This window comes from Rhipicephalus microplus, chromosome 1, assembly GCF_043290135.1.
Source record: "Rhipicephalus microplus isolate Deutch F79 chromosome 1, USDA_Rmic, whole genome shotgun sequence".
Classification (NCBI taxonomy): Eukaryota; Metazoa; Arthropoda; class Arachnida; order Ixodida; family Ixodidae; genus Rhipicephalus; species Rhipicephalus microplus.
The window spans coordinates 219,614,838-219,642,326 of record NC_134700.1 but is presented as its reverse complement, the minus strand read 5'-3'; the positions used below and the strand labels follow the sequence as shown (position 1 = coordinate 219,642,326).

The window sequence follows — 27,489 nt, the reverse complement described above, 5'->3', positions numbered from 1 at the left end:
GTCAACATTCGTAATACAGCTTTAATGCTGTTTTTTCACCACTTTCATAACACAGTTGGAGAACTCTCAAAACAACCACACAGATATAGCATGGCAGGTTCGGTGGTGCTCACTATCATAGCTCCAGAAATGGTACTGGACACTGCCATAGGGCTCAGTTTATCAATGCTGCCATAGGTGTGTACAAAGGAGGGGGGGGGGGGGGGGGGTAGATTTGCTGCCATGTTTTAGCTTAGTAGGGAGGGGCGGGGGGTGCTGTGAAAAACGTTCACCTGCCTTGATGGGCAAACCTTCACTGGATTTCGTCATTATGACTGTAAGATTGGTACAATGAGGCCTTGTAAAATATGCTCTTCCATGCACAACTACGACATCTACAATGCTGTGCAACGAATTCACATTAAGTGACGGACTCACAAACTGTCGAGGTGTTCATTGTTTTTACAACACACTTTTTGAAGCAATGAATGCTGCTTCCATTTCTTTCTTTTTCTGTGTCCAAAACGTCATGATAAAGCAACAGCTTTAATTGGAGGCCTCTTTCAACTGCTCCCCAGTTCCTGCACGGTGTGAAGAGCTTCGCGATACATGTCTGGCTCAGTCCCAGCAACCACGCAACGATGAAAGCGTCCCAAGTCGAGCTTTCTGCCCTGTTGCACCACTTCAGCCACCACATCACTGGCTGCCAATCCGTTTTGCAGACACGTCACTGAGGGAACGTAGTCAACACCTGAAACAGTGAAACGAAGATTGAGCAATGCAGCACACATTACTGCGATCTTTCCTCATGTCGCTCGTAGGGATGCTCAACTCTCTGATTTTGTGACTCTGTCTCCCCGGCATAGCTCTTGGGCCTGCTTGGGCTTTCCCGCACTGGGAACATACCTCAGGACCATTGGTGCCATTACATACGCAATATGATGAGACATTATACAGGTGTTCTTGCATTCGTCCTATTTGATGGTGTAGATACTTAGGTCATAGGAGCCTGCTTCCTTGTGTTCAGCTTGGGGATGAGAGTTAGCATGGTCAGCTAGTGCTATCAACAGTATGCTCTACAGGCTGTCCTGTCTATGTCTTTCTGTCCCTTCTGAATACCCGTTCGAGAGACTACACTCTTGAATGACTTGGGCATGGGTGTCTGGAAAGGGTGAACATTAGTCGCTCGACATTTTGGCATGTTTCAACTCTGTATAACAGTCACATATGTCAGTACCGAATATTTCAATGAGCAATTATCACTCATCAAAAGATTTTCGCTAGTATGATTGCTGCTTTTGAACTAATTTATCGAAACAAACAAACAATGTCTGTAGATGTCTGTTTTTACTCTAATATAGAAATTAAATCTCAAAATTTTCTGCGCACAAAACTATTTCATAGTCCCCTTTAAGTTGGGCAAGTGGAGTGCTTACAACAGAAGCAAAAACCTAAGCTAGTGCCATTTATAGAACGAGAGCAGTAAAAATTAAGTGATGATAATGAGTAAGCCGAGAAAAACAGCTTACCGGTCTGACGACCTCTAGCTTGGCAAGAAATAAGGCCAGTCGAAGACACAAATGGTCCAAAGATGTCCGGAAAGGAATGCGAGACGAAGCGGGATGGATTTTCCACTTCCCTCAACCACCTAAAGAATGGGGCAAAGAATGGCTCACACTGTTTCGGTTCATGCTGGCCTATCTCATACCAGTGATGTTCTAACAAAGTAATGATCAGTTAGGCTGGCAAGATTATGTACTGCAAGTATCTCTTATTCAAATAAAAACTTCATGAGCACGCCAGGAGAGCTATTCTCGATGTGGCCATGTAATGGAATGTCCATTTTGGTCACCGCTGATTGGCTGAAGCTCGGCAAGCAGTGCACCCCGTTTCTGGTTTTTCTTCCGTAACGTCATTTCTGATGTCTCGAAGCTTTCACTGCTCTCAACGCAAATGTGAATGACAGAACGCAATGCAATAAATGCAGCCTCCAGAGATCCACGTTTTGCCAAGCGAATCTCCGAGGCTTTTAAGTACCTCTGATTCTGAGATTTCGTTAGCTCTTGAATTAGGTTTAATGTGAAGCCTGTCCAATGCACTGGCGAAAGTCTGTACGTATACCCTGCATCATTCTCAAGCAAGTGGCACATGCATATGCAAGGACAGACTTATCAACTTTGTTTAGGTGATGTGTTACTGCAAATTTGATTCACTTCTTACAGTGAGAGAGTGCAGTGCAGGTTCAGTGCACAGGCTTGGTCAAGAGCGCAATGATGACACGGCTCACAGCTTTCTCGAGCAACTGATTGCTCTCCGTTGAAATGGACATTTCCCGTAGATGGACACGTTGAGAATAGTTCCCCAGGTGTATCAAAATATATGGGGGGTCTTAAGACAATGACCATGACTTGAGGCATGTTATCTCATGTGTTGACTGCGATCAAGTGAATGCCATGATCAACATGCATCTCCTCCTCTAGCCACACTGTGGCAGTGCACGACTGTTCAAGCAGGTGATCCAAATTATGGCCTGCACACACAATCTTGGAGGTTCTCTGCAGCAGAAGTGAAAGTTGGGCTAGTGGAGATGACTGGAGGCTGTATGTGCAAAAGGTCTTTCATTCTATAGACTAGGGCAATTAAATTTTCGTGCATTACAAAGGCTTTTATTTTTTCACTTTCAAATATGTAATCAGTTTTATAACAAGTTGCGTAGTTTTTGTATTGTACCATGAAAATGTGTAAAATATAGCTCGCTTTTGACACACTTGTTCTGCCACTAAACTTGTATAATTATGAACCATTAATGGCTGATATTGTGCCACTTTAATTGTGGTATGCAAATAACTGACAAGAAAGCATGTATTACACATTTTAATAAACAAGAAAAATTACAATGTGAGAAGTCTTAAAATGCTCAGTCCATACGAATTGCTTACTGTATATTTATAATAATTATACCAATGATATCAGGTTTTAAAGAAGCTGAATGCAATCTTCGCATGTTAAGAAATATGTGGAAAAACTTCACCTGGACCTGGCCATCAGAAGTCCCAAAAACATTGCGTCCAATCTCAAGGAGTTGCCCATAATGGCATCTCGAGAAAATTGCATTTTAAATGTAGAAATGAAAGCTCATCTATGTGGCAAAGATTTGCTTTTTGAGACGATTTCTTCCATCATGAGAGCTTGGGAATCCTGGTTAGTAAGACCAAGTATCCTTGGTAAACTCTTGTGCCATGGCGAGCAGCCAGGTGACAATTTACAGCAGACTCAAGACAATCAGCTCTTCATAGTTTTTAATAGCCACCTTGCACTCATTAAAAGTGATTTTAGCTCAATTCGAGTTTGACTGTAACCTAAATACATTTCTTTTTGTCATGCAACTAGAAAAACTAAGCCTGTGAAAGCAAGTAAAAACAAAAAATATGTATTTTTAGAAAAAACTTGCTTTTCAAAAATTTTCTTCACTTAGCATGCACACTGTTTATTATGCCAGCATTTACTAAGTGTTTGTGATCAACAATTGATACCTGCTTAATTTTTTCCATGTGTGTGTGACACCATGCTTGTTAATTTAGTTAGTAAGTTAACATTTACTCCAATCACCTATCGTGAATGCTCACCTGACTTTTCATACATGGCTGTCACAATCAACCATCTTCTAGAGAAAACTCATTTTTTAGTAAAAGAGCTCCAATACTAGTACTCGGTACACTATGGTGAGACAGCACAAACAATGGAACAGTTAAAGAACACACAGGCAAGGTGCTCTTCTTCTTTTCCATTGTTTGTGCTATTATGTGGTAATATAGATACGCAAAACCACCTGGCTCAGCTCAGAACTCTTGTATATTCCATACTGATTTTCTTCCACAAAGTGTTTTCCTACCAGTTCTACAGACATGTGTCATCTCTAAAGGCAGATGCATTTATGTTCTTCTACTTGCATGCGTGCGATATGAGTTACACAACTATTTTAATGTGCAAGCCCACACGTAAGCACTGGAGATGACTTTCTCAAAGGAAGAATATATCTCAAATTGTTAAATCCTTTCAACATGACAACATGAATGCTAGCCAGCATCAAAACGGTAATGAATGATTGGAAAAAGTTCATAAGAGACTGAAAATGACATTCTTTAAAGAAAACAGACATTCTGGTCATAAGTCAAGTGCAGTATCACAGCAGCCTTATTAGGTTCTTTAGTCAAATGCCTCAGACATACAAACCAAAGCACTGCAAGAATGCAAGTAAAATGGTAGCACTAAGGTTCCACAAGGATGACTTGAAGAAATTTAGTAACACTGCGAAGTCATTCTTCACTATGCAATGGCGTTCACCACAGTTAAATGGCACAGATAATGAGACAGGACAGTGGCAAGCAAAACACATGAGCAGTTTTTGTTTCCTATTCCCCCCCCCCCCCCTTTTTTTTTCAGTGTTCGCTGTCAAGTGGCTTGTGTTCCACCATGTAGGAGCCAATCACCTGACTCCACTCTATAGTACAGGTTGGCAAACTTACCGACTCATGAGTCAACTCACTCAGACTCGGATTGGGCCTTGAGTCTGGTTGAGAAAAATTTTAGTGAGTCTGAGTTCAAGTACGGCCGAAGCACAACTTATGTTTCTTGAGCGAGTCTGAGTGAGCTCAACTTTTTACTTCCAATCTATGGAATCCTTCCAATCTAGTGAGTCCTGTCTACTCACTTGCAGCATTACTACTCGCATTCAGCCTGATATTGGCTTATGTTTATATTCGTGTATTCACACATATATATATAAATGCGCCAGTGTTCATGTACCACCTCAGTATTTATTGATCAGTGGCGTGAGTTAGGGGAAGGGGGTGCCATGACCTCCTCCTGCGAACTTTTTCATGGGAATGTTTTGACAGAAATATTTCGCATGAGTTGCGTATTTAACAAAAACATCTCTACTGAATTGAAACTACTGATAACTCTTATTTGAAACAAGATCAAAAGGCATGTAATTGAGCACGGATTATGTAAGGTACTGGCATTTCAAACAATGATCACAAAAGTTCATTTTACACTAACAGAATCATGAGTCAATTCACTCAGACCTAGGTCAAGCCGTAGGTTTGAGTGCATCCGGCAACGCAATACATTTGCGAGTTCGAGTCCAAGAGAGTCCCATTGAGAAAAATTTCAGCAAGTTTGAATGAAAATTTCAGTGAGTTTGAGTCAGAGTGAGCCCTAACAGTCAAATTTATTTATAAGTAAGTATGAGTGAGCTCCAATTATGAATGAGTGAGCTCCAACTATGCTTTATATGCTTATATGCTTTATATATATATATAAAGCATGACTGTGAAAAGCTCAAATGCTTGGCAGCCTCAAACCCTCAACGACATGAGTGTATGTGGAATGACTGCTACTGGTTCAAGCAAAATGATACACACATTAGGACTGCAACTTGCTACTAAAAACAAAATAAAAGCACAGGTTGAACATTGAGCAATAATGTGTTAGTAATATAAACATAAAAGCTTACATAAGGGATCCTTCACACACGCGTTCTGCAAATCTCCATAGCACTTCACTGGGATCCTGTACCCGGCGTGGGAATCTACGGACCATAAAAAAAGCGGAAGCTTAGAGGGTAATTGAAAAATACATTATTTTATAACAGAAATATTGAGCCTTGGCTAACAAATTGAAGTTGCCAGCTTCTGCGTCATTCAATTCTTCAGTTACACCATACAAATAAAAGAAAAGCAGACACTATAGCTTTGCAGTAGTACAAAGGATAATTTTGATGACACATTGGCTCGCAAGTCCCGTGAATGATCTGACAAAATCTGGTAGTTCACTCACTTGGACACCATGCTAGCGTTGCACCCTCTCATCACAGCCAGGTTCATTGCTGACAGTGCAGGGCTACGGGCGCCTGGGGTGAGCATTGCGAGGCTGCTGCCTTGGGTCCAGTCTGCCAGCAGCTGAAGTTCACCGAGACCAAGGGGCAGACCCATTCCCAGCACACATAGCTGCAGCAGGGCTTTATGAGTAATTCAGTAAAGACATCCAGGAAACTTCTCCGCGATTTGGTCACTGTAACAACCGCTTTTCCTTTTTCGAGCCTCTGTGCTTGCCTTTTTAACGAGATAGCGTTAGAGAGCTCGTGTCGTAGGAATCCTGCCGTCGGCTTCTGCCCTGTTGGTTGTGAGCGAAAAATCGTCTGCGCGTCTGTGAGCGAAAAAGGAAGTTAACAGAGATCGCCACGAGAGGCTGCTACTTGTCCCCGCGTGAGCCTGCCACCACACTGAAAAAGCCACGCATTTGAAAAAAAAAAAGTGCTCAAGGTCACGAGGCACGGTAGTTTCTTTGCCCCTGCCAACCATCTCTGCTTAGCTTTCAGCGCTTTCGTCGGGATAAGAGAAGAGATAGTGCAATTGCAGCATGCGACAAACCTTTGTAACTTCACTCTGACTGGACGGATTCTTCAAATTTTTGTGCCGTTGAATTTCTGAGGCAATAAGCTCTTCTAGTGAATTCATTCCATGGTTACTTGAACTAGTGTTTCAGGGCCCCTTTAACGCGCTTTGTTAGACAGGTGTCATGACGCAAACGAGCCTATTCGGCGATTTGTAGGCGCATTTGGGCAGCCTCAAACCACGTCGAAAAAGGCCGAGATAGTTCAGCCATCGCCGCTAAAAACACACAGGAACTTTCAAACAGCTCTAAAAATGGACAACTATGTCCATCTAGCGGAAAACATGCCTTTCTAGAGGCGTTGATCAAGCAAACAGCAAACGCTAGATAATGTGCTGCTACCTGTGAGGCATTGTGAGACTCTTTATGGCATCCAAGATGGCGAGCGTGCCACGTGTATCTTGGAGGCCATGCGACCCTTGCTTTGGATCAAGAACCTGTATGTACCATTCGCACGCGCGTGCTGGTACGATCTACTGTGTGTGTGTGCGTGTGTGTGTATGTAACAAAACATTAATAAGTATGCACTTAGCCGTTGAAGGGTGCACTAGGGGCCGCATTTCGCTATCGCGTTCAACTCTTAAAGGCGAAGCTTAAGGGTCCCCCCATATAATATTTTTTCTTTAGTTACTTGTGAAAGGTAGAGACGGGTGAATATTAGGGCGCTTTGAATATTTGAACAAATATGACAGCAGTCGAATTCACCTCAACACGATTTCAGGTCATTCGAAATTTTGAAGTATTTGAAATGAAAGAATATGTACTAGATATTTGAGAACATGTAGAGCTTTGTAAAGGTGGTTTCACTGCAGTATGAGAACGCTATGCCATGAAACCACTCGTTCAAGGATAATCCGCACCACAATTATTTAAGTTTAAAATCGTGTTACACAGGTTTACATGCGCTAAGCAATGTAATTTTCAAAATGTAATGTATTGCACTTGCACCTTACTGCTATAGAAATCTTGCTACTATTCAAACGGGCTTCCACTTCTCTTCGAACCAAAAAAGTGACATTAACATATGCCCTGTTCAAAATTTTAAAAATAATGTGCAAGTTAGTTGGACCATGACAAAAAATGCTAATTTTTCTTGATATGTGATATACACTATTCGAACTGTTCAATTTGCAATTATTTCACCAAATTACTATTTGCTTCAAGTTTGTTTTGAACCTTGAACTTACTACAGTCAACCCACTTGTAATGATCCCAGATATAACAATCTATCGGTTACAGCGACCATATTTCGGTGCATTCATGATATTCCTATACTACCCTTTGAAACCGAGTCCACATACAGTGAACATTTTTCAAAGCCTTTTTTACTTTTACAATGAACACTTCTGAATGGTGACGGTAAAAATATAGTACACACGTAAGCAAAAAAAAAAAGGTAAAACAGGCATTTTGGCGCATGCTCGCGTGCGCTCTGCTGCAGTTTAATTGCGACAAACATATCACATAGCGCGGCGGGCACCCCACGCAAATTTCGGACATTGCGAGCAAGGTAGTTCATTTTCCGTACATACATTTCTTTACCGGCAAAATGGAAGTGAGGAAAAAAACAAAACGAAAAGGAATAAGAGGCACAATGATGAATTGCGGTTAGCTTTCGCCTGGCAAAATGTTCCGACGCCGTTCTCGGCATTTACGACTGCCAACAATCAACCAACAATGCCTTCGAATGCAAGAAGCCATAAATGCGAGAAGCAATAACTTTTGTTGCATGGAAGTTCACTGCGAAATTCAACTCTCCGAGACCACAATGTGCCGAGAAAGGTTTTGGAGACGGCAGAGACTGGTCGATTAGTAAGACTGGCAACTTCCACGCGGTTTCGGCGGTGCCCGAATGGATAAGCATGCAAAAAGAGCGATGCGAGGTGGCCAGTGGCAATGAACATGCCATTTTGACTCATCGCCGGCAACCTTACTAGGGTCATCTGCACATAGCAGCTCAGCAGAGTGATGACGAAACAAGCGCGTCATGCTGCCATTCCCAAGTTTACAGCCGCTGCGTTGTGGGAGACTGCTTGTGCGCGTTGCTCGCAAAATTCTTCGTTGTGTTAAATGAACACACTAGTCGCTGCATTCGAGCATGATGCTGAGTACAGACGCACGCATACCTTGCACACAAAAGCACAAACTCGCGCATACATTGCACTGCAAGCGAACTGGCATGAAATGACGAGAGCCGAATAAGCGTCGTGCTGCACGTGACCAGTTAGGGATGATTAGTTCAACGTGGTGGTACCCCACTTCAGTAGATCCCCACGAGTTCATTGTGAATGTGGTTGAATTCACTCGTGAGCAAACTGGTGTTGTTTAGCACGCGAGAAGGCCCGACTTGTCAGCGAAGGGGTCGTTCCCACTTCTGAATAAAATGCACAGGGGAAAAAAATTATTTCGCTACTAAGGGGCGGGTGTTTTTATGGGTGGGTTCATATACAACAAACTACTGATATAATGACCATTTATCGCCGCACTTTCAGGTTAGTTATAAACAGGTTCGACTGTCTAGTGAAAATAGCTAAAGTGATGGCATAAGAAAAGCAAAAGACACATTGATACCTGAAGAAAAAGTGGTAATAAAAAAGTGAATGGAAACAGTTCCAACAACCGTGTAGAGGTTGCATTCATCAGATGCCAGCTATCACTTAAGAGCCTTTAGGCTGAATGGACTAGACAGAGGACCAGAGGTTCCCACACCCCTTAAGCTTAAGCAATTTCATTTGATTTCATACAGTGCCGTGCCAGGGAAGTCCTTTTTGTACCAGCATTGGCTGGCAAATCATGCAGCAAACAATTCTACATGCTGCTTGACTATGGGTCTTTTTTACAAAGCACCTGATAGCCTGGGTAGCATGGATGTGAGAACGATAGTGGAACAAGGGGATCACCCTCGCACCTGACGGTGTACTTTTGAAGAGTGGTACTAGCGTGGTCAAACATAATTATTTGAATGGCCTTTTTATTGCAGTAATGCACTCATGAATAGAAGAGGGTAACTAGTCGTTGCATGTATTCTGGCTAGCTGGCAATGTTGTGTAAAATAATCAATACAGCAAAAGTACATTAATTCAGTTATTACGAAACCAGAAAAAATGTCCAAACTGAATTATCAAAATAATTAAAAACAATGAACAAATGTCTATTACATATGTAAACTTCATTTAACAATATAAAAACGTAAATGCTGTACTTATTTTGCGTAAGAGTAGCTTGAAAGCCAAATTTTATATACCCTGAGATTTATTTCACAATGCGACTGCACCCCCAGACCTCCCTGACTTAATTAGCCTGACGCACACTCAGCACACCTTCCTCATTATGTATCTAGCCACCACGACGCGCACATGACTACTATACCCAGAAGACAAATGGAATTGGCTGCTGCCACTGAAGACTTGGTCCCCAGGAACGCAATTGTGGATGGCAACGACGACTTTTTGAACAGACGCGGCTAACAAGGTGTCACACGCAGTAGTAAACGCAAATAGGCATGAAGCATTCTGCCTTTCTTGTCATCACCAAATGGTTTGCAGCGATCACAATGGCAATGCAGGCTGCACAACCCCATTTAGGTTGTCTTTGAATGTCATTTTTGCTTCTTCGCGCTCTAAGAATCATTTGAATTAACCAAGTTGCAGTGGCCAAACTAAAGAGTTTGATGCCATTAACATTGTATATGCTGGCCGAGAATGAAGATGTCTTAATTACCTGATTTTATGAATTAATGCATGTTGAGTTAATGAGTGTTTAATGTAAATGCCCTTTTTAATGTTAGTATTATACCTATACCAAGAACAATTATGCCTCATTCATGAAAGAGGGTAGTGAAATTACCTTTTGGCCCCTCAAAGGAATGCAGAAAGGCTGCCATAGAAATTAGGTAAAAACCGCTGTTTTGTGCACATAAATTGGCAATAGCTACACATGTTTCTGACTCTATGCACTCTATCGATGTCACCACATGCGGCACAATCTCACAGCAATGCAGGAGTACCTTTTTGCTGGGGCTGCAAAGCTGGCCAAAGAGCTCAGGCACTTCCAGAGGTTGGCTTTTCAGCTTGAGAGCACACATAATGTTGTCAAGGGCCAGGCCAAGGACACCGCTTGTATTGTAGTGGAGCAGGTCAGACTGGATTCAGACAATAAGTGGTCAGGAATTGAAGCATCCACAAAATACATTTCAAATTTAGGAATAGTACATTATATAGAAAAAAAATTTAGTGTGAATGATTTGAAACACATAAGCACACACAATGCACTGTTTCCACTAAGGTCAGAAAACACAACATATTGTTCACCAGTTATTTAGTTAAATGTGTCCCCCTCTCATATTTATTGCAACCCTGTTCAACTGGTTACTGTCAAGCACACCCTGAATTTGTAAGCTGCTGCTACAAGTGACTAGAAACTAGACACTGATTAGCCATGGCCCTGTTTAATATCTAGTATTACCATTGTAAACTTTCAGTAGGAAGGCTGGTGATGAAGAGCAAAATAATACAGCAAAGATTATATATAATGTTAGAGATTGGGCTTGTTGACGTATTATAATGTAACTTTGAAGTGCAGAGATGAAGGGATGAGACGAAAAGGATATACACAGGATGAGATGGAAACAAAATATTGTAGGAAGAGTGACGCAACACTTGTGTTTGCCATTTCCCTTCTGTCTCATCCTTTGTTTATGTACTACGAGGTCACAAAAGAGATTGGAAACATATAAAATGAATCTTCATATAAAAAAAATTACACTTAACACTTCAATCTTAACACTTAACGCATGTCTCATTTTTAACAGCTTACAGTGTTAAGCAGATGAGGATGAGTTTAAGAAAAGGCAATGACACATGCACTTTGTCCTCTTTTGTTTAGCACTGTTAGCATCCAAAATTAACTTTCAACTAGCCCAGATTTTTTTTCTCATAGAATATGTCTTAATTTTTAGATTGGCAGCAAGAACTCACTCCCAACTTGAGATGCTTGAAGTCCCGAAGAAGGGGCTGAAAATAGCTACTAGATACACTCAGCGGACAGAAGGCGGAAGATAGTCGGTTGAGGCTGTGGTAGCACATGACTGCATTGAAGTGCCGGTGTGCCATGTCGAGTGCAACCTGCATTCGTACACAGTGGTCAGGTATGTAAACAAAACTTATTTTGCACACAGCAATATCAACCAAAATGTGCAAGTGTTCAAGATTAGGGAGGACATTGCAATAGTATTTATTGCATAAATACTTGAGATAAGCTGGCATTTTTCATGTATAACACCTTCCTCACAAAGTTCAGTTGCCACAGTATAAGAAGCAAGAATCTTGTGAAAGCATTAAGGGGCTTCCCATAATTACTGCATTCATATAATTACAGTACCTAAATATTCATAAACAGAAATGCAGAAGTTTGATCAGCTCCCTTATTGCATGCTCTTTGCTACCTTGACTGCCTATTTTCTTCCTATGTCCTTGGCCTGAAAGCCTGCGATTTAAAATTGCATAAGCCATCACTGATGAACGCCATGTGTGCTGTGCACTGTAGAGCCACTGACAACTCATTGTCCATCTCCACCATGCATCGCAAGCATGTCTAAATGCTATACAAAGGAGGCTCCTAAACAAGTCATAGTTTTTCCAGAGCACTCGGTAAATTCTCCTCATTTTCAGTAGGGCAACATTAACGAAACCAGAGTTTTCAATTCGTGCATTAGAATGGTAGATTTCTGCTGAGCACTCACACGCCCTTCATTGATGCTATTGTAGAGAGGCTGATACAGAGGCCAGCAGACAAGGGACTTGTTTGGGTAATCGTCGCGAAGGATCTCCAGAAGGCTGCTCGTTAAACCAGTAAAACCATTATGGCCATCAAGTAGAATGTTAAAAGCCTGTAAGAAAAAGAGACAAGAATCTCAAGAATTGCATTCAGTATATTATCGTGGCTTCCCTAACAGGCATTTGTAAAAGCGAAGTAAACAAAAGTTGATTGATATGTGGGGTTTAATGTAGCAAACCACTACATTAGGTATTATGAGAGACGCTGTAGTGGAGGGTTCTGGAAATTTCAAACACCTGGGGTTCTTTAATGTGCACCAAAATCTGAGCACACGAACCTACAGCATCTCCACCTCCATCGGAAATGCTGCCGCCGCAGCCGGGATTCGATACCGTGACCTGCAGGTCAGCAGCCAAGTACTAAACAAAAGTCAAAGGAAGCAAGTACGTTGCAATGCATTACATGTTAACAGCATCTTGTTTTGAGCCTACATAGGACATTTACTTCCGGATACAAAAAAAAAAGTTGCGTAAAGCTAGCTTTGTATATTTGTTTGGTTCCTTACCTTTACCAACATACAGATTTTATCACGGCCATGGGCAGCGTTCCTCGTCTCATAGAGCCCTCTTTTCATAAATCTGACTACTGTTGTATCAAATGTGGATATAATGATTTACAGATGACACCAGCATGTTGCAAGCAGTACGTTCTTACAAATAAAATCAAGTATTAAGAAAGGATTTGAATTTTGTATGTGGCTTCATTACACCAGAGTTCAAATGTATACATAATACCTCTTGAGCATTCATAAGTGATTTCAGAATCCACCAATATATTTTTTTTACACTGGAAGCTTGATGCAAAGGCTTTACCTGAAGAGAATCACAGTCTTCTGCAAACCAGCGCACATCATCCACGAAACTGTTCTGCCACTCGGGATCTTCTGCACATTGGTTTCCTATCCCAAACAGGTCAAAGGGATCATCTGGACTGTGCCAAACAAGGATAAAAGTTAGCACAATTTTTACCAAATAAGTTGTCTCCCTTTTCAATAAAAAGTTCCCTCACACACGACTAGAATGGCTGCAGCAGGGGTCACATGAAAAGTTTGACATTTGATGACTGAAAATGACAAGGGCCTCTCCAGTCTTTTTGAATTTTTAAAAATACTGAAGAAAAATACATTTCCTGCGTAGCCTGGAATCAGCTCCAATCACCCAAACCTAAGCCTTTGTGCTTTTGACAACGACATTATGCGGTCAACAACCAATTTTTTGGACATGCCTGATTGCTTCGATGCCTTCACAGAACAGCCATGTAACCCATAAAGCCAATGTATCTAGGTGCCTAAAATTTCGGACACTGAGACCTTTCATGATATTTTAAATGGTTAAGACGACCAAGATAGCATTAATCTCAGCCATTACCAAAGCCGTGTTTATTACACACTATCAAATCATCCCATCCGCTAGCAGCCATCACAGCTCCCAAAAGTAAGCTTTGTTGCAATGCACAAATCCTACGTGTCTGGTACACCCAACATATCGTGACGATGCATACGAAGAATAATATACAGGGTGTTTTTTGAAGCAATACAGATTTTTCCTTAAAAAACTGTTACAGCAAGGCACTAGTACTCATCGCACCCAATTTCTAGGCGGAGGCGGAAAGATTTTGCCACTAATTAGATCACTCAGAAATGACTAATGAATAAAAGTATTTTAATTAACATTTTTATTATCCATTCTCAGGCAGTTGTTTATATCGGAAAGTTGTTCTACGACCCAATTTATGACAAGCATAATTTTTAAATATCGAAAATATCACGTGTAGTTTGAAACATCCGTCGCTGAATTTCCAGACTGCAATGCTGGAGATACCAAAACTGAACACACCAGGTGCGCCGGAAGGGCGGTCCATGTAGTGCGCCAGATACGAATTGTCATCCTAGCAGCACATGCTGACCAACGGTCCTTCGCGAGCAACGTGCAATGGTTGTTTGATTCTTTATAATTTCAACTTCTGAAATGTGCAAGACTAATATTAAGAAAAAATCTTTTGATGTCTTGCAGTCGCAATGACCAGTATTCAGTCCCTTGGCATGGTGCCAGCAGCGGCGTCCCCGCCTCACATGAACGCGTATGGAATCTGCACGATGCGCTAAGCGCAAGAATATGAATGCATGCGAAACAGAGGAAAAATGTGTTTAAGAAAAAAATGTGCATTGCTTCTTAAAAAAAAACAGCCCGAATAATGATTGTTATAGTTTTACGCCCCAAAACTACATTATGATTATGAGGGATGCTGTTAGAGGAGGGCTCCACAAATTTTGGTCTCGTGTTCTTTTAATGTGCACCTAAATTTAAATACATAGGCCTCTAGTATACTGTCTCTATAGAGATGCTGCCACCATGGCCGAGATTCAATCCTGCAAATTTCGTGTCAGCATTTGAGCAGAGTAATAGCCAGACCACCATAGCAAGTTATAAAAACGAAGGAAAGGAGCACCAGTAACAGGACACAGTATGTGTAACAATCCTTATTTATGCACACACATCACATTTTTCTAGTCTTTCCTTACACGAACAGCATTGAGATGCCTAGCATTAAGCATACTTGCAGGCTTCCAGAGGTATTGCAAATGTGGCTGTGATGATTTGGACACTCAAGATCTTAAAATTACTTCCATTATACAGTTCACCTCGCTGTAGAAGTTGCACATCGTGTTGCTCACGACATAGCCGGGACATAAAGAATAGAATAGAATCTCCATTGATACATTTTTCACAACTACCGGAACACAAAACATATCGTTAAAAAGTTCTATTAAACAAAAGGTGGAAAAAAAAGGATGAAAATTTGCACACTTTACTAACAATATTGTGGGCATTTAGTATACGCATCCTCTTCACCGGTACATTATCATCATTATCATGTGTGGCTCATGCATCCTCATTGTTGTCGCGTAGCATCATCATCTTGGCTCATTCATCGTAGCTGTCGGCTGCCGGTTCCTCGGGCCTAATAAAAGGTAATCCAAACCAAGACTTCATACGTGGTGGAGAGTGCTGTTAGATCCCCCGCCATCCTCTCGACGACTCTACCCCCTGGAGCTACGTTCAGGTCGCCGCTTGGGCCCGTTGTCCGGAAATATGTCGCACCAAGATGAGGCCGGTGCTGCAGCCGTTCCCACTCAACCACCGCGTGCCGCGCCTTCTCACGTCATCAACAGCCTCCAGCGTGAGCCCCATCCCTTCGCTGGTATGCGCGGGGAAGATGTGGAAGAATGGCTGGACGATTTCGAACGTGTCGGCGCTGCTAACCGGTGGGATAACACCTACAAACTCGCTCACGTGTCATTCTACCTCACGGGTGTCGCGAAGACGTGGTTCCTCAACCACTTCATCGACATCCCCGACTGGTCAGCTTTCAAAGATCAGCATCGCCATGTCTTTGGCACACCGGCTGTTCGTTCGGCTCTCGCAAAGAAAGCTCTCGCGACTCGGAAACAGCACATCGGGGAGTCGTACACATCCTACATCGAGGATGTTCTTTCACTTTGCCGCCGGGTTGACACACCAATGACAGAATCAGACAAGGTGCGCCAGCTTCTTAAGGGGATTGCACCCGTCGCATTCAATGCCCTGGCGATCCAGAATCTGGCTACCGTTGCTGACGTTGCGACAACCTGTCAGCGCCTCGAAGAACTTGAGTCTATGCGCCTACAATCAGATAGTGACGCGGCCCGTATTACGACTGATCCAAACCTACGAGACACGATAAGGGCGATTATAAGTGAAGAATTAGAATCAATGGGATTCACACTACCTTCAGTGTGTCCCATTCAGTCCTCTTCAACGTCATTGCGGGATGTCATCAGGGAAGAGCTCACGTCCATGACCCACAAGGCCAACCTGCAGCCCATTGTCTCTCGTACTCTACCATCGTTCCCGCACACCGCCGCCGCACCACCAGGCACCGTCAGCTCGACGTCCCCGCCACGAACGTACGCGTCGGTTGCTGCCGCACCTCTCACAAGCTTTCCCACGAGCTTTTCATCACCACCGCGTGAGCCGTCACCTGTCCCTCTGACTTCTCTCTCTCCTGGTGCACTTAGCGCAAGCTACTACCCTCCTCATCGATCGACTCGGCCTACGTGCTATTATTGCGGCTATCGTGGTCACATTGCACGCTTTTGCCGCAGGCGCCAGCAAGACGAGCGCCGAGGGTATGACATACGTGAACGGGACTATACCGCAGGAGCCTCGTACCAGGGCCGCCGTTATTCGTCACCGCCGCGTCGGTCTCCATCTCCGCCAGCATCGGGTGAACTGCGCAGTAGTCACCGATCAACCCGACGCCGTTCACCGTCGCCTTACCGGCGCTCTTCTTCTCCTCTTCAGCCTGCTTTCCTTACTTCTGATCGGCGTCCGGAAAACTAAGCGATGCAGTTTTTGGAGGTCAAACTGCATTCCAACACAGGACTCCAATTCCTCCAGCACGCCCCTACAATATGATTGCGGTCACAGTTGAGGGAGTGGACGTTGATGCTTTGGTGGACACTGGGGCTGCGTTTTCTGTTATTCGTGCTGATTTGTGTGCCCGTCTTCGAAAAGCCACGACGCCTTATGATGGACCGACCCTGGTTACAGCCCAGGGAACAATGATTCGCCCTTCCGCTCTCTGTACTGCCCGTGTACTAATCGACGAAATTCTTCATCATATAGAATTCGCTGTGCTATCCCCGTGCTCCCATGAACTCATTTTAGGCTGGGACTTTCTTTCCTCTGCTTCTGCGGCTATTTGCTGTGCACAACGTGTCGTCCATCTTACTGACACGGACCACTTGCTCAACGACGAAACCTACAGGCCACTTCGACTCATCGCTGCAGAAGACATTGAGTTACCACCAAACGAACATCAATTAGTGACAGTTTTGTCCAACGACATCGACTCTGGTGACATTTTGGTCACTCCGTCACCGTGTTGCCTTAATAAAGGCATAGCTCTGGCATCAGGTGTGGCTCGCTTCAACAATGGATCAACTGTGCTCGCTGCTACCAACACCACACAAGATAAACTTTTACTGCCACGGGGCACTACTGTCGCCTGCGTCGCCGATCTGCAGCCTGTGTGCGTTGTGCCTCTTACCCCTGTCTCCTCTAAAGGCCATCCTGCAGATCATGCTGCTTCCTCAGCCTTTACAGCAGCCATCAACAAAGACTTGAATGACTCACAGAAGCAGCAGCTGCTTGATTTGTTGGAAAAGCATGCAAACTCCTTTGACGTTCATTCATCCACCCTGGGCCAGACAACTGCTACAGCACATCGTATTCAAACCGACGGAACATCCATTGTGCACCGCCGTCCGTACCGCGTCTCTCTAGCTGAACGAAAAATCATTGATGCTCCAACGGGAGATAATCCGACCCTCAACCAGTCCTTGGTCGTCGCCCATCGTTCTGGCACGTAAAAAAGAAGGTTCCGTACGATTTTGTGTCGATTACCGAGCACTCAATAAGATCACTAGAAAGGACGTATACCCCATGCCACGCATCGACGACGCCCTAGATTCCTTACAGGGTGCTGAATACTTTTCGAGCCTCGACTTGCGTTCCGGCTATTGGCAAATCCCCATGCACGAAGATGATAAAGAAAAAACTGCGTTTGCAACACCGGACGGCCTATACGAATTCAATGTTATGCCGTTCGGTCTATGCAATGCGCCCGCAACTTTCGAGCGCATGATTGACACCGTGCTGCGTGGCCTGAAATGGAAGACTTGCCTATGTTACCTCGATGACATTGTTGTCTTTTCATCGACGTTTCCTCAACATCTGCAACGCTTGGACGAGGTCCTGACTTGTCTTGCGGGCGCTGCTCTTCAAATTAACACCAAGAAGTGCCATTTCGCCAGCAGATCTATCAAGGTACTCGGTCATGTTGTGAGCAAGGACGGAATTCGTCCAGACCCTGATAAAACTGCTGCAGTGCTTCGCTTCCCTCGCCCTGACAAACCAAAAGATTTGCGAAGTTTCCTTGGTCTCGCCTCTTACTTTCGGCGATTCATACAAAACTTTGCCTCCATAGCCGCACCACTTCATAAGCTACTTGCTTCCGGTATGCCCTTTCAGTGGTCTCAGGAATGTGAATCGGCTTTCGACAGGTTGAAGAGTGCCCTCACGACCGACCCTGTACTTGCTCATTTTCATGATGATGCACCGACCTTCCTGCACACAGACGCTAGTGGCCGCGGTTTAGGAGCCGTGCTCCTGCAACGCGACAACTCTTCGCGAGAGCGAGTCGTTGCATATGCCAGCCGCGTCCTCTCCGCAGCCGAGAGGAACTACACGATCACCGAGCAGGAGTGCCTCGCCATCATTTGGTCAGTACAGAAATTTCGTCCATATCTGCATGGCCGCCATTTCACCATTGTGACCGACCACCATGCTTTATGTTGGCTTTCGACACTCAAGAACTTGTCGGGACGCCTCGGACGCTGGATTCTACGCCTCCAAGAATATGATTTTGAGATCGTGTACAAGTGTGGCAGGAAGCATAGTGACGCCGATGCTCTTTCTCGCTGCCCACTACCAGTGACTCCACTCGGGGTTTCCGCCATCAATTTGCACAACACGCCCTCGGAGTCCACGTCTACGGCGGTTTCCTCTCTCGCCTCTATGGACCAGCTGCCTTCGGACGACCCGCACGATTTTCCTTCTCGACAGTTGGCTGACCCATACTGTCGACGTATTATAGGCTATCTCACTGGCAGTTCCCGTCCACCTAATGCAAGGCTCCGTCGCCAACTCTCGCAATTTAAGCTGGACAACTCGGTGCTGTACCGCAAAATTTACCATCCTGACGGTCAGCGCTGGGTTCCCGTTCTACCACGATCGCTTCGGTCCGAAGTCCTCAGGGCACTTCATGACCATCCGACTGCTGGTCACCTTGGTTACCATAAAACCTATGATCGCCTTCTAAGTCGGTTTTATTGGCCAGGCATTACCACTAGTGTAGCTCGGTACGTCGGGTCCTGCACTACCTGCCAATGTAGAAAACTACCAACATCTGCTCCCACCGGTACACTACAGCCTCTTCCGTGCCCAGCCACACCATTTGAAGTTGTAGGCATCGATCTTTATGGCCCCCTCCCAGTCAGTGCTGCTGGAAACCGGTGGATAGTAACAGCCATTGACCATTTGACGCGCTACGCCGAGACGGCATCCGTTACTACTGGTTCAGCTTCTGAGATTGCCGATTTCATCCTGCGAGCCATTATACTGCGTCATGGTGCTCCACGTGTGTTGCTCAGTGACCGTGGAAGGGCCTTTCTTTCACAACTAGTGAACGAACTTCTTCAGGCCTCCGGCACAACTCACAAGACTGCCTCTAGTTATCATCCCCAGACTAACGGCCTCACTGAGCGATTCCACCGCACTCTTGCTGACATGATCGCTGCCTATATTCAACCAGACCACAAAAACTGGGACGTTGTTCTACCATTCGTCACTTTCGCCTACAATACGGCCATTCAGCGAACAACCGGCTACTCGCCATTTTACCTAGTTTATGGACGCTCCCCTACTTCTTTCCTGGACGTCTCCTTCTTTACCTGCCAAGCGAATTCATCTCCATCCTCTTCAGAGGAATACGTTTCACGACTCGCACAGTGCCGCCAACGAGCTCGTATAAACACTGAAGCCCGCCAGCAAGACAGAAAGCTAGTTTATGATGAATCGCATCGTGATGTATCCTTCCAACCTGGAGACGAAGTGCTCCTTTTGACGCCTGTTCGCACACCTGGTTTGTGTGACAAATTTCAGCCTCGGCTTATCGGGCCGTACACAGTTCTTGAAGAGACTTCACCAGTGAATTATCGCGTGACGCCACTTGTAACCCCAGCAGATCGCCGTTATCGAACTACAGAGGTCGTCCATGTCTCTCGTATGAAGCCCTTCATGCGACGTTCTTTGTCCCCTTGACTTGCCGCGGCCAGGCTGGCCGCTTTCACGTGGGGGGAATTGATGTGGGCATTTAGTATACGCATCCTCTTCACCGGTACATTATCATCATTCTCATGTGTGGCTCATGCATCCTCATCGTTGTCGCGTAGCATCATCATCTTGGCTCATTCATCGTAGCTGTCGGCTGCCGGTTCCCCGGGCCTAATAAAAGGTAATCCAAACCAAGACTTCATAATATACTTTTCTAGATCAAGATTGGAGTAGCTAGTCAATTTATGCAGTACTCTATTCTATTCAACATCAAGGAATAAATTCTCCTGATTACGTTTCACTAGATGGCGCGGTGCACTGCCTGGCGCATCACTATCATCATTGGATGATGTGGCCGTGCCAGGCAGAAATTTTTTCGCTGCGAAATTGCTACTGCTGCAGTCTCTGAGCCTCTGCGATGTGCAGATCATGGCTTGGTGAAATCCAGTTTGATCTAGTATACCAAAGAATAAACGTAGGATTTCTAGATACATAGGTCAAGATACACTTTTATGGCCATATTATACAATTATGGGCAAAAATGTGATAGCAATAAATACATGAAAATGCGCTACTCCCAAGGGACGTTAGTCGGGAATAAAACAAAAGACATATTAGGCTGAAAAGTGTATTATGCGGAATCATGTCAGCGAGTTTCTACTGTACTTGGCTATACAGATCATTCCAATGTAGAGGCGTTTCTCAAATCTTACTTGTCGTGCAGATAGCGTGTAATCAGGTGAATTGTGCGAGGATGCAGATGGACATCGAGGAACTCTGACCACAGCTGCACTGGCTCCTTCTTGGATTCCACCTGCCTGCTCGATTGATGTACAGGGTCCACTACAAATAGTGCAATAAACTATAGGCTTTGAACTTGCTTGACTAATGTCTAGAAAACCCTGTAAAGCTAGGAAGTACATTATTTTCATGCCTATAAGCACAAATAGTCTAGGAAGAGCAAGAACAGAGTGCACATGCAAGCCACAACCTAAGCCTGTCATCGAAAGCAGCTTCATGACACTGGGTTAGGCAATGTAATAATTTTGCACCTTAAGGGAATATTTATTTAGGTATGTTACTGAGAATCCATGTCACAGCTATGCTCCTCAGCTCATCAGATGCTGAGGGCCGATGTGAGTGTGTAAGGCTGGCTTCATTATTATAATATGCCTGCCAGTATGTCTCATTGCTTACTTTCCTACTCAACCCTCGCCTCACATCTGAGTATGTGGCTGGATAGAACGCAATGACTCAGGCTGACTTTCACTCTGCTATTCCAACGAATCTCTGTGGCTGTACTGAATGCCACAATCAGTGTAGGTAGATTGCTATTCAATGTTAACATGAATAGAAATGAATGCACTATGGCCAGTCTGAAATTCGAACTTTTGCAATGAACCACAGTTAAAAAGCAGCCTGAAGTAAATCATGTCACTTTAAAGGTACACCACCTCGGCAAACATCTTTGTCCTGGTCAGCAGGAAACCGTTGTACATCCTGGAAAGTCAAAAGCAACAAAAAGAGACTGCTGTAGAAAAACTGACCAACTAGTTTAATGTATAACAGCAAATGCTAGAAAAGGTTCACCAAATAACATAGAATAAATGTAAAGTAACAACTTGCCACTCACTTTCAATGTACGCAATTTGAGGAATGCACTGAAATACTGTTCGCAGAACTGTTTTCATTTGGCTATCATAAAGGGACCAACAACTGGCTAGAACGTGTGATTAAATTCTGGTAGAAATGAAAAGACTGTGAATTATCATGATAGACTAGAGCGTTTTTTCCGTGAACTGAGTAGAATTCATATTTTTTAATGATGTCTTAAAGTAACAAAAACCGGTATGTTGCACAGCCTTGGCGAAGAGCCTTGAAGATTGATTATGAAGTTGATTACTTTACTGTACGTAGTCACATAATGTGATGCTGTCAAGTGTGGCATTATCAGTCTTCAGAATTAGAGTAGGTATATTATTATCCAGCCTTGCTCAATTCTGTGCCGCTTATGGGGTAAAAAGAGTAGCATGATGAGAAGCGGTGCTGCCTTCGCGGTAAACAATGGACCCTGTTTAGCCATGGTGCATGCACGCAAAGTGCCCACGCTCACGGTAAGCAAGAAAACTCGAAATGAACCGCTCTTCCATCTACTGTTTGCAGCATGCATTGTCATGTGTCTATACGGCTCCATATTTGCTGCGGGGAGCAAAATTATGATTGAAATTGTTTCGTGGCGTTCTCCACGTTACCATTTCGTCATTACACACTCTTTCTGGTAAGCTTTCCATAGCACTGAAGAAAATAGGTATCACAAAAATTGGCTGTAGGTCCCTTTGAAGAGTATCCTTAGCTAAATATACAGATAGATACATTCTGATTACACCTGTTTGCGCTGGCAAGAGCTATATATACAACAAAGTACAGAAAGGAACAGTTTTTCCAGTACCTGTTGTTTTCTTTACCTTGTGTATCATTTTACCTTTTGCACAATATGAACTAACTACTAGTCCAACAACGTTTTTTTTATTAATATACACAACAAATTGATGACCTCAACACAAATCTGGAGGTTATCTTCCTAAATACAATGCTGTTATAAATGTCTATATTTATGCCAAAATAAAAAAATTGAGGGAAGTTTGGTACAACTTGCATGGCCTTTTCTGTAAAGTACTTAAGGCTACACAGTTCAAAATACACCTAGGTTTCTTCTATACAGTCCCAAGCAAGTTTCCCCGAGTAGAAGTTTTATGTAAAGGCGAAGAGTGATAATGTGGAAATGTCACTAGAGTATTTTCGACAGAGACTTCCAGAGAAAATACTGGTTTATGTCACATTATAAACACGTATTGATGTATACAGCAGCTCTCGAAGAATTCTCATAAAACAGGAATTCTCATAAAAGATACTCGCTCTATTATATAGCTAGCGACGCACTTTATCTCTAGAGCCACCTGGAACCTTTCTCTCTGGTTCAGCCTTGTGGATGGTGACCTTACCAGACCTGCCAAGACAAAACAAAAATGAATTTACACAGAATATTCAAAATTAGAGCTGTGCGAATAGTAAAACTTTGAGTTCGAAGTGAATTCGAAGTGAATATTGAGTGCAAATTGAAAAGAATACTTTTCGAATATTTCTAGAATATTATCCTAATAAAAACAGAAATTACAGTAAAAAATTGGAGAGGATTTCTAAGCATAGTCTTATAAAATAGCAACATGAAAGTGTTTTTTTTTTTTGCTAATGAAGAGCTGCCAGGATGGTGTTTCATAGTTATCTTATCAAGAATGAGGCAATGCAGAAGCCGAATTATATTTATGTAGTACATGATTTGGTGCAAACAAAGTGATGCCGCTAACACTGTATGCACGAAAGGAAAAGATGCCTTTCACTCAGTCTTTTCTCCTCTTTAAACTTTGGTGGAAGCCCAACTGATGTGGTGAGCAACGGTGCACTCCTTTCAAGTCCGGAGTTTCGAATCTGCCCAGTAAATGTACATATATATATATATATATATATAAGAACACCTAAAATATTGGGTGCTAGCAAATCTTCAGCGCCAGATCTTTTTTTGGACTGCCTGCCCGAATTGCAGACCCAAAACTGCTGATTTTTCTTCCACATCTGCCACATTTATCATCTCCATGTTGGAACCAACGTTTTCTCGAGTCAATACATTTACGACCACAGCGAAGCTTGAAAGAGAGCTCTGCCACAACACGAGAGTGTGATGAGGTGAAGCATATTAAAATCTGATGGGGCCACTTTTATTTTGACGATGACTGTATTTGTCTTTGAGAAGTTCAAAGATTAAAACTTCAGTGTGAATCGAATTGAATAGAAAACACTATATAAATATATTTTAAATCTCGAATATTTGCGCATCCTTATTCAAAATGCTATAAAAAGGATATAGCAATTATCAAAGATTAAAACTTCAGTGCGAATCGAATTGAAAACACTATATAAAAATATTCTAAATCTCGAATATTTGCGCATCCTTATTCATAATGCTATAAAAAGGATATAGCAATTATAAGTCGTGATAAAACAGGGTTGCATTGCCCTTTAGTGAGATCATATAACAAACAAATAAAAAGGGCACATTCTAGTAAGGGTAACAAGAATCTTTTCTGTTGTGTGTTCCTTTCCTAATCAAATGTGCATGATAATCAATTACCAGACGAATGTAGAGGATTCCATTAACCTCCAGAACATCCTAGTAGTTAGTGTAATCATATTATCAACACATCAGCCCATCTTAGAATTATCATCAGTTCAATATATCCAGATTTAGTCGTGCTTTGCTGAGTGACCACATGCCATGCTCAAAAGTAGCCCTTACCAAACATAAGAAAAAGCAAGCCAAACAATCCAGTCGAGAAAGAGAATAAAACAGCAATGTTTCAAAGTTGTGTTAACCACATGCAATGGCAACATCATGATGTCGCACTAATAGAAATAGTGACAATCGTTTTCCTGAAAGTTGCAGGCAAGAGATTTTGATTACTTATCTAGTATACATATAGACCTTCAGCTTTAACCCCTTTCCTCCCATTGATAAGTATAGTCATTGGATTTTGTGCCGAAGTGACCAATGATGACTATACTTGTTGTCAAAGAAAATTGGTCTCACGTCGAACCAACGACTAGACTCGCAATAGTTGTGTTTGTTTATGCTACGTGGCCACACTTGTCCACGTTGCGCCATTTGCGTCTAGGCTTTCATTTTACTGACATCTCTCATTATATTGCTATGTGATGAAACCTTCATTGAGCTATAGTTTTTTGCAATTATATAAATATGGTAGACTCTTGATAAGCATAACCTAGAGGTACCAGGAAAATAAGTTCCATTTCATAGTTCTATTTACCAAGAGATGAGGGCAGAGTTCAAGAACGAAAGCAATCATATGAGAGGTAGTCATTGCATTTAGAAAATTTCCATTTTCTGTGAAGATACCTCCCGAATTAAAATAAATGTACCATTTTATCCCGAATAAAAAAAAAAAGTCAACAAATGAAGCGAGAAAACATTTCAGGTACATTCCGTATTATTTTCTTCTTTATTCAGAGGTTAGTAAAACATCCACATTGCCAAGCTCAATGAACAGTAGAAGTTCTTTCTAACATCTTAAATGGACAGTCTTCTTACCAAGCAATCACTTCATTGGCTGATGATGGTGGAGGGTCATAAAGACAACCGGTTGCCTTCAGGTTTCCTAAACTTCCTTGAAGGTCGGCAATTAGAAGACGTGGTGTGTATGTCACATTGCCCTGCATGTATAAATGACACAATGAAATGAGGAAAACTGGGCACATGAGCCAAAGAAAAAAGAAAAAGAGTGGTTTTGCAGCTGCAGACGCTTAGAAATAGCTTGATGGACATCACGTGAACACCTGTGAAATCAATCAACTTAGAAAAAACAAACTTAGCTGTAGCTTAATGCACTGCCCTTATAAAATAGTGTAAAAGGAATTACTAATATACTCTTCTCTTCGGCAGGCATCTTTTCCTTTGTGCAGTGACATCAGGCAGTATAGCTACATGTAAAACAACGCTCGGTCAGTACCTGTCAATGCAGCAGCGATTGTACATTAGTACAAGCTGTTTCACACTTACGGAAAAACTCAAAGAGCACACTGCAATGTACATATTAAAAAGCTTGGTAAAGTATAGCACCATTTTGCCAATCCCCTTTTAAAAGTGTGATAATATTATGTATAAATGGGCACACAAACAGAAGACCCCTTGGGGGTAACTAGATATTCATGTGTATATGTTCAACTTTAAAATGAAAACAGCACACACTGATAGTTCGAAATGCTCTTATTACAAAAGCCAAATGTCCCAAGCCTCACATTGCATCCCTCATAATCATATGGCGGTTTTGGGACATTAAACCCCACATATCAATCTAAGCCTCATATGAGTACACATTCAGTAGATAAATATGTGCAAGTCTTTACACAATAGAAACATTTTAATGATGACTCTACGCTTGTGTATCCATAGCTTGCACGTGACGTCATAGACGCACAGCATGGCAGCTTAGATGACGTCAAAGCGATATATTCGCACAGTCATCAACCTGATTCAAGAGTGATAACGACATTGCTGAAGTGTTATTGGGCCTCTGTGCATTAGAAACAAAGTTACCAGCACGCGATGTATATGAAATACATATAACACTAAGGTGACATCACAAATGTTTCATCACGTCCCCCCATGTTGGTGCTTCAATGTGGCTGCTTCTGAAACGTCTGCGTAAGTAATATATACCGACATGAAACGGGTCAGCACAGGCCACTTACCTTGGGGTTTCTTCCTTCGCGAAAAAAAGTATCGTGAGAAAACTCAAGGGGTATCGTTTTGTCATTTGGCTTGTACGAAAAGCAGGCTTCCTGTTAAATAAACAACATAAATATTGTAGCAGAAGATTACATTAGAGGTATGCAAGCATAATAATGCTTTATGTGGTCTGATATTTTTCACTATAGTAATCATGCCCGAGAGTTTTTAGGCTAAATGCCAGCACGCTAGATCAGAGAAAAATTGCTGCGATTACATATTATCTGTCAACAAAGTGTGCTTTGCACCATAGATACTTTGGCAGCTAAAGAAACCACATTAATGCCACTGTCCTGCCGGTTTAGATGTTCAGTATCAAAATTCAGTTCAGTTCAAAATCATGAAACAAATAGTCGCGATATAGCGAGCTAAAGCGAAAGTAACTTCTCGTCTAGTGCGGGGAAATACTTTGGGCTAATTTGCCGTAAATCAGTGAATCGCAGTGCATTCGGAAACAAATAACACAGATGGGAACATGGAAGATATAAGTTGACAGCTCCGCGCATCGATTTCGTGATGGTCGCAGCTAATGAGCATAAATAACACATACAATTTCTCTAGGAGATAACTAGAAATGCTTGCACCTTACCTGCAAATTCCAAATATGAGAGCCCACAAAGTTAGCGTAGTGTCCGAGCTGCAATGTTATGACTTCTCTGTTAGGCATGTTTTGCTAATCGCGCAAGGCACGGCGACAGAGGTGCTGATTATAATCACGGCATTGCCCTATGCAGCGTTAGTTCCTTGTACACACGCTACTGTGGAGTCAATGGAGTTGACATTCCGCCTAGCTCAGGGTCGCTTCCCTGAATTTTGAATTCAGCAGCGCAGCTGCACCAATGCGCTATGCAGCTCAATCGCATTAAACCGCGAGCAGGTCATACAAGGCTTTTATTGGATTGGCTTCAAATGACGCCAAATGCG

General features: G+C 42.9%; 1 protein-coding gene across 1 annotated transcript; it reads right to left on the bottom strand.

Moving 5' to 3' along the window:
• Positions 1-413: 413 nt before the first annotated feature.
• On the bottom strand, positions 414-27,445 carry mst (misato mitochondrial distribution and morphology regulator). Its single transcript, XM_037412489.2, has 14 exons — positions 27,155-27,445; positions 26,529-26,618; positions 25,369-25,490; positions 23,148-23,214; positions 21,662-21,707; positions 20,921-21,050; positions 13,083-13,200; positions 12,176-12,322; positions 11,412-11,558; positions 10,442-10,576; positions 5,821-5,990; positions 5,498-5,572; positions 1,509-1,627; positions 414-730 (listed from the first exon to the last, which is right to left on the bottom strand). Exons 1-14 carry the CDS (start codon positions 27,230-27,232, stop codon positions 543-545), a joined length of 1,632 nt encoding a protein of 543 aa, XP_037268386.2. The 5' UTR covers positions 27,233-27,445; the 3' UTR covers positions 414-542.
• Positions 27,446-27,489: the final 44 nt, after the last annotated feature.

Coding starts and splice junctions, on each gene's coding strand:
- mst (XM_037412489.2), bottom strand. CDS start 27,232: ATGCCTAACAGAGAAGTCATAACATTGCAGCTCGGACACTACGCTAAC. Junction 25,491..26,528: donor GCGAAGGAAGAAACCCCAAG/GTAAGTGGCCTG, acceptor TTATACATGCAG/GGCAATGTGACATACACACC. Junction 21,708..23,147: donor CAGGTGGCTCTAGAGATAAA/GTGCGTCGCTAG, acceptor TTGACTTTCCAG/GATGTACAACGGTTTCCTGC.